This window comes from Platichthys flesus, chromosome 24 (genome assembly GCF_949316205.1).
Source record: "Platichthys flesus chromosome 24, fPlaFle2.1, whole genome shotgun sequence".
NCBI lineage: Eukaryota > Metazoa > Chordata > Actinopteri > Pleuronectiformes > Pleuronectidae > Platichthys > Platichthys flesus.
Window position 1 is genome coordinate 1,888,285 of NC_084968.1, and position 8,115 is coordinate 1,896,399.

The window sequence follows — 8,115 nt, forward strand, 5'->3', positions numbered from 1 at the left end:
AACTTGCTTAAATGTTACACTTTACGTTGAACTTATGAAATGAAGTTAAATTAAGTTGGAATATTTAGTTGAAATTCTTTAAGTCAGTGTGCCTTTTATACAGTCTATGGTTTTAATAATTGCTTGAGCACATGCCACTTAAAAAGAAAAGTCCGCAGTATTTCTGGTTGCATTTGAATGCAGCTGACGCCGTAAATTGACGTCACTTATGCGCCATCATCACAGTACATGCATGTGGATCTGAAACTGCGGCTCGTTGTTAAATGCAGCCGCTTGGCTCTGTGTACAGGGTAGCTAACAGCAGCTAACAAGCTAACAGTAGCAGAAGCAGCAGCTCGCTGACTGGAAGGTGTTATAGTGAGGCGGGCAGCTTGCAGCTCTGCTCGGTGCTCATGGCCGATGACGGCGAGAAGAGGGAGGCGTCAGGCCAGCTGCAAGGCGAGCAGCATGGAGAAGCTGCGGCGGAGAACCAGGCCCTGTCCAAACGGCAGAGGAAGAAGCTTCTGAAGCAGCAGAAGTGGGAAGGGGACCGGGAGCTACGGAAGTGAGTGAGGCCATACTGGTGTCAGCAGCTGATCTGCTAATAAAACACATGTTCTCCTCAGCCGCACCGAACTTGTTTTCTTTACCATAGTGGGCTCTTTAAGTTCAGGTACTTTGTTAACATCATGAGAGGGTCCTCTCTATAGAGGCTGCCATGTTTTTTTACAGTAGCCCAGACCGGACCAACTAAACCCTTTTTGAGTTTTTAAGACAACTGAAGGCTACCACAGGTTCTCTGTCATGTTTGGAAGGTGAGGTGAGGGGTGTACAGCTGCAACATGCAGCTTCACCACTAGATGTCACTAAATTCTACACGGCTAATTTTTACGGAACCTCCATATTATACAGTATCAATAACATATGCAGTCTTGTTTTCTCCATCAATATTAATATAACAAAAGGTCAGTACATTTCATTTATTGCTTATGCATTGTCTAAACCTAGTGAGGATATATAACTTATACTTTTGGTATAATCTTCCTCACAATTTTGGAAATGTTTAACTTTTTATTCAGTGTTTGACATTCTCTGCTCAAAGATGAGTTTAAAACCACAACCTTTACTTAGGAGCTAAAATCAGTCTTCAAACTCCATTACAGATAACATTGTTTATCAATATAAAATAAATTCATTTAAAATGATTCGAGGCCTTTTCACTAATTGCTGTTAAACGACTTGGGCTTTTGAGCTTAGATAGATAGATTAATTTATTCATCCCGGAAGGGAAATTAAGTCGTCATAGCAGCCGGTACATTTGAATACAATACAATAAAATATAAAATATTGCGGTAGAAACAATAAAAACAGAAACACAAGATAAATGGGTAGATAAGGTGCAGTGGCAGATGATGGTAATAGTACTGATGATATGATAATATGATAATGTTGTTGTTAGACAGTATATAAAAATAGTACTTTATATATAGTATATAATATATATTTATATATGAAGGTAATTATACCAATATAATAATAGCAGTATATAGTAATAATAGCAGCAACAGTATATATAATAATAACAATAGTAAAATATAATAATAATAACAACATGTACACATGTATAAATATGTGTATATAGACTTATCTATACAAAGAATATATAAAGACTATGATATAATATATGATATATAGTACGGGTATAAATATAAGTATTTGGCGATACAATAGATAATATAATATACTATGAGAATAAGAATATGTAAACAGAGTGTGCAAAAGACAATATTATTGTATAAAGTGATGAATTGAGACAGGTATGTTTAGTGCAGTTGTGTGATGGTGGCTCTGACAGAGGTAGATGCGTTGTACAGTCTTATTGCGGTTGGGAGGAACGATTTCCTGTATCGTTCCTTAGAGCAGCGGGGTTGAATGAGTGTGGCTGAAGCTGCTCCTTAGCTTGTCCAGTGTTTTGTGGAGTGGGTGAGACGGATTGTCCATGATTGCCAGCAGTTTTTCCAGCATCCTGTCCTCCACCCCCTCCTCCAGGGTGACAAGCTTAGAGCCAACCACAGACTCTTTGGTTGGCTCTAAGCTTGTCCTCCAGGATGCCAGCATCCTGGAGGACAGGATGCTGGCAAAACTGCTGGCAATCATGGACAATCCGTTTGTTGGCGTCCTTAGCCTTGATGCCCGCACCCCAGGACACCACAGCAAAGAAGATGGTGCTCGCCACAACAGACTTATAGAACATCTGCAGCATCTTGTTGCAGACATTGAAGGACCTGAGCCTCCTCAGGAAATAAAGCCGGCTCAGGCCCTTCTTGTAGACGGTCTATGTGTTGGTGGACCAGTCCAGTTTATTGTCCAGTGTGACACCCAGGTACTTGTATGAAGGGACCACCTCCACAGCCGTCCCACCGATGCAGACAGGAGAGGGCAGGGGCTTGTTCCTCCTGAAATCCACCACCATCTCCCTCGTCTTCGCCACGTTGAGCTGCATGCAGTTCTCCCCACACCACTTCACAAAGCTGTCAACCAGGACCCTGTACTCAGTCTCCCCTCCGAACTCAACACACCCCACAATGGCCGTGTCATCAGAGAACTTCTGCAGATGACACGTCTCTGTGCAGTGCTTAAAGTCAGCAGTGTATGTTGAGAGGAAGGGGGACAGCACAGTTCCCTGGGGGGCCCCGATGTTACTGATCAGACGATCAGACACACAGCTCTGTAATCTCACAAACTGCGGTCTGCCCGTCAGATAGTCATCGACCCAAGCGATGAGGGGAGCACTCACCTGCATGCCCTCCAGTTTGGCCTTCAGCAGTCTGGGCTGGATGGTGTTGAAGGCACTGGAGAAGTCGAAAAACATGATCCGGACTGCGGTGTTGGGTCTGTCCAGGGAGGAGTAAGCCTTCTGCAGCAGGTAGATTGCATCATCAACCCCAACATGGGGCTGATATGCAAACTGCAGGGGGTCTTGTGATGGGCACACCAGCGGTCTGAGGTGGGCCAGGACCAGTCTTTCTATGACCTTCATGATGTGAGAGGTCAGTGCCACCGGGCTGTAGTCCTCCAGTGCAGCAGGATGTCCTTTTCTGGGCACTGGGACCAGGCAAGATGTTTTCCAGAGCACTGGCACTCTCTGAAGGTGTAGGCTCAGGTTGAAAAGATGCTGGAGAACTCCACAGAGCTGGCTGGAACATGCCTTCAGCACACGAGGGCTGATGCGGTCCGGCCCCGCAGCTTTCCTCGGTTTGAGCCTCTCCAGCTCTCTCCTCACCTGGCTGGCTGTGATGTGGAGTCCAGTGTGTTGCTCAGAGATGCAGTAGAGGCAGTCGTAGAGTCAATGGAGTCAGTGGAGGATCCGCTGGGGGTGGGGGGGTTGGAGTTGAACCTATTGAAGAACGTGTTCAGCTCGTTCGCACGTCGTTCATCCCCAGCTGCTCCCCCATCTCTCCTCTTGAAACCAGTGATCTCCTTCATACCACTCCAGACATCCCTGGTGTTGTTTTCCTCCAGTTTGTGCTCCAGTTTTCTTCTGAAGTTGTCCTTGCTCTCCCTGATGCTGCGCTTGAGCTCCCTTTGAACCCGTTTGAGTTCTGCTCTGTCTTGTGATCTAAAGGCCCTCTTTTTCTCGTTGAGAAGGGCCTTCAGGTCGCTTGTAACCCAGGGCTTGTTATTTGGGTAACAGCGGACCTCTTTAGTGGGGATGGTGTTATCGATGCAGAACCCAATGTACTCAGAGACACAGTCAGTCAGGCCATCAATGTCCTCACCATGTGGCTCATACAGAGCATCCCAGTCTGTGGCCTCCAGCGCCCCACGCAGTGTTTCCATGGCCTCATGAGACCATTTCCTCACTGTCCTCACTGTGACTGGGTGCTGCTGAATCACAGGCTTGTATGATGGTGAGAGCAGGACTAGGTTGTGGTCTGACCTGCCCAGTGATGGCAGGGCAGTGGAGCTGTATGCATCCTTAACATTTGCATACAGCAGGTCCAAAGTCTTATTTTCCCGGGTGGCACATTTGACAAACTGGAAGAAGGTTGGGAGTGTGGATGAGAGGGAAGCATGATTAAAGTCACCTGTGATGATGATGAAGGCCCCGGGGTGTTGTGTCTGTAATCCTGCAGTCACAGTGTGGATGACGTCACATGCTGCTTGTGCGTTCCCAGATGGAGGAATGTAAACATTGATGGCGAAAACACTGGTAAACTCCCTCGGCAAATAATATGGACGAAGTCCGACGGCGACGAGCTCGATGTCCGGGCTGCAGACACGCTGTTTAACGGTGATGTGCCCGGGGTGCCACCACCTGTTGTTCACGAGCACGGCGTGTCCCCCTCCTTTCTTCTTGCCGGTCGAGATGGTGTCTCTGTCGGCTCGAACCGTCTGGAAGCCGGGAATGGTGACGTTGGAGTCCGGTATCTGCTCGTGCAGCCACGTTTCCGTGAGACACACAATACTGGACTCCCTGTACTCCCTCTGTGTCATGATGAGCGCTTCCAGTTCGTCCACTTTATTTACCAGCGACCTCACGTTTCCAGTGATGACTGCAGGAATGAAGGGCTTAAACTTCCTCTTCTCCATCCTCCGTTTAAGCCCCGCTCTGCAGCCCCGCCGTCTCCTCTTTAGTTCCTCCGGGATGGTGGGTCTCTCTCCGGCCAAGAGGGTAGTGTGCCTCAGGGCGATCAGCTGATCGCGGGTGTAAACAATGCCGGCGTGTGTTGCGGGCATTCTTCCAGTGATCCGAAGAGACCGATGTGCGGTTAAAAGTTATAAAAAGTGTCCAATAAATTTCAAAAGCATCTCGTCATTGTGCGGAACGAAGATGCACAGAGCAGTGCAAAAATAAATATAAAAAACAAATAGCAAACGTTATAAAAACACAAAAAATCGACAGTAGTACCAGGAGCTGCTACGACAGGCACCCGTTAGTACGGCGCCACGTTGTATTACAACAACGTGGGGGTCTGCAGAGTAATACCATGTCCTGGTCCACATCTCAGTAACTGGCTTGTATCTACTGCAGGCAGAAACGAAAGGAGAGGAAGCAGCAGCGTCGCGTACAGAGGCAGAATTGTGAGGAGGAGGAACACGGGGATGATGCCCAGAGTGCCAGAAAGCGTCTCCGCAGAGAGATGACGCCCAGCTCTCTGAGGCTAGTGGTGGACTGCAGCTTCGATAGCCTCATGCTGTTCAAGGTGAGCAGCGCCCGCCATAATGATAGCTGTTGGAATTCTCTAAATGATAATTATAGGAGCTTCAGTGCTTCCGAACTCAGCATTAGAAACATTGGAAGATCCTTAATGAAAGAAGAGGAGAAAGTGTTCTCCCACAATTATTTACAGCCACAACGGCTGTTTTATTCTCGTGACTCAATCTAGAGCTCTGTGTGTAAATCCTCACACTATCATCTGAGCTGTCGTGTTTTTTTTTTTTCTCCAATAACAATTTTTTGTTTCTTCCTGTGAGTAACTCACAGTTAATTGTCCCTTGTGTTTGAGAATCTTATCTTAGGATGTGTCATTCTGTGTAAACTATTCCTTAACTTACAGCACAGTATACTGTATATTTTATCTTATAAATAAAGTTGGAGTTGGATTTTCTCTGCATCGTCGTACTTTTTCCTAACTCCTTCACATCTTTACTTTTTTTCCATCTGGGTCAAGGAATAGTGGTGGGGAAAGGAGGTTATATTCTGACTGCAACTCTAATAACATGTACTGAGGAACCAAGTCTCCCTGATCACTTAGGTTCTTGTCTTCTCAGGATGTGCGGAAGCTTCACAAACAGATCCAGCGGTGCTATGCTGAGAACAGACGAGCCGTTCATCCAGTACAGGTAAGTGATGACTGGCCAACGAATGAGCGAGCACAAACAATCCTGTCCGACCAGTAACCACAGCTCTCACTTCTCCAGTTTTATCTGACGAGCCTTGGGGGACAGCTGAAACAGGGCATGGATGAAAAGGACAAAGGATGGGTCAACTGGAAGGTAAGCAGATCTGGAACAACTACTCGGCTCCAGGAAACTGTGATGGCCACGTTATATGATGTTTTATTGACCGAAGGATTATTTAAGAAAATAATAATTATTGGTGTAAATGTGGCTTTGAAGATAATCATTAGTTTTAGCCTCCAAGGTAAAAATTACCTTGATTTTAGTTTTACCACTAAGCATATTTCTTCCCGTCTGTGCAGTCTGGCTTTTGTATTAGGCTGTGAGGTATTTAAATAACAATTTCTTGGCATCGTGTGTTTAAGTGTCTCCTTCTGCATCTGTGTACAGGACGTTACCATTAAAACTGAGCACTACAGTGAAGTTGTGGCTAAGGAAGATCTGGTGTACCTGACGTCAGACTCTCCCAATGTGCTGGAGGAACTGGACCAAAAAAAAGCCTACGTGATCGGCGGCCTGGTGGACCACAACCATCACAAGGTTGGTCTGATTTCAGTCCTGCGTGTTTTAGAAACGTGTGAAGCTGAGTCGTTTTTGGAGACATGGTTCAATCGTGTACCGCTTCATGAGTTGACCCGGTTGTTTTTCTGTCTGGGTATCGTTTGCAGGGGATAACCTTTGAGAGGGCGAAGGAGCTGGGGATTGATCATGCTCAGCTTCCTCTTAACAGCTTTGTCAAGATGAACAGTAGGAAGGTTCTGGCAGTCAACCATGGTGAGTACATACATCTGACCAAAACACAAGACTTACTGTATATGAGTGGTTTTTTAGCAACTGCACAAATTGTCTCTGACAAGTTTTAGTCGTCATTGAGTAATGGTGTTCATTTTAACCTGAGATTAACTTTAATCTTAAATGTATGTATAATCTTAGCATCGTAGTTTTTGCATCATACATTAGCATTATTCTGTCTGTGGCCATTGTATATTACTAAATCATGGAGCTACCTAAATCTCATTAGATCCAAGAGTAACCGTAATAACTTAGAAGGTGAGACTGTTCTTGTAGACAGCATACAAGCAGTGCTGGAACAGATGAAGGACTGGTGAAGCAGCTGACCAGTCTTAGTTCTGGCTGTTTGAGGATGTTGGACGAGTCATGTGTGTTTTGTGTGTTTTCCTTCCTTTCTCAGTGTTTGAGATCATCTTGGCCTATCTGGAGAAGCGCAGCTGGAAGGAGGCCTTTTTCACTGTTCTGCCTCTGAGGAAAGGAGCTGTGGCCGTCGACAAGGATGGAACTGCTGTTCAGGAAAAAGAGGAAGAAGATTCAGGCTCAGAACCGGACCCCGACACACCAGAGCAAACTGAGAGAACCTAACACTTTTCCTGAATGGACAATTGCAATCAGTGTTCTAAGTTGAATACTATTGAAAAGAAGAGTTAAATGAAAGTGGTTGGATTTATAGTGGAAACTTACTGTCTTTAAAATTTCAAAATAGTTCTTTTGGTTTTTACTAAATATTTATTTAAAACTTTGGATATTTTCAGTTTTGCTGTGACTTCTGCCAGAGTATTGCTATCACATTCATGGGCATACGTTTTACTGAAGTTTTATTTTTTGAGCTGCCTTTGCCAAATGGAACTTTTTCAAAGAACAGATTTAACACAAGACGAAGTAAACACTTGACCTCTGTTTTCACTCTTAATGATTCCTGGAGTTTTTGACTGTATAGTATTCTCTATCCCGACAAAATATGATACGATAAAACTTTATTGTTCCTATGCTGTGGAAATAAATTGACTCTGTTTGTGCTTTAGGATAGGGGATATTAAATTGGATTTATACTTAAATAAGACTGCGAGAAGATATTTATAAATGGGCAGGATAGCACGTTGTTGCTCATGCAACTAAACCCGGAAGTTAAAGTAACCATGGTAACAAGGTAAGGAGACGCTGACCCGGGAGAGAGAAGCTTGGGCTCAGACCGGAAGCTCCAATGTCTCGAAGAGCTCTGAAAGTGGTGGTTGAATTAAAGTTCAGAGCGGTAAGAGTCGTCTTTTATTTCTCATGTATTCTTCAACTGCTCCGTCTGTAACTTTAGTGGCTCTATGGGGAGACACCTGCGCCACAAACACCAGTCTTCGTTCTAGTCTTTGTCACTTTTAAATTCGCCGTTCAATTATCAAACACACTCTTTTATGAGAGCCCGAGTGACAACTTAGCATAATACTT

The 8,115-nt window shown here is 45.0% G+C and overlaps 1 protein-coding gene across 1 annotated transcript; it reads left to right on the forward strand.

The window, feature by feature from the left end:
* Positions 1–190: 190 nt before the first annotated feature.
* On the forward strand, positions 191–7,664 carry trmt10a (tRNA methyltransferase 10A). Its single transcript, XM_062384485.1, has 7 exons — positions 191–544; positions 5,015–5,186; positions 5,755–5,826; positions 5,905–5,979; positions 6,274–6,423; positions 6,552–6,657; positions 7,076–7,664. Exons 1-7 carry the CDS (start codon positions 393–395, stop codon positions 7,258–7,260), a joined length of 912 nt encoding a protein of 303 aa, XP_062240469.1. The 5' UTR covers positions 191–392; the 3' UTR covers positions 7,261–7,664.
* Positions 7,665–8,115: the final 451 nt, after the last annotated feature.

What these genes read in the sequence shown, in the direction of transcription:
- trmt10a (XM_062384485.1), top strand. Translation starts at nt 393, where the DNA reads ATGGCCGATGACGGCGAGAAGAGGGAGGCGTCAGGCCAGCTGCAAGGC. An exon ending in ATAGCCTCATGCTGTTCAAG is followed by an intron (nt 5,187 to 5,754) that starts GTGAGCAGCGCC and finishes TTGTCTTCTCAG; the next exon opens with GATGTGCGGAAGCTTCACAA. An exon ending in TGGACCACAACCATCACAAG is followed by an intron (nt 6,424 to 6,551) that starts GTTGGTCTGATT and finishes TATCGTTTGCAG; the next exon opens with GGGATAACCTTTGAGAGGGC.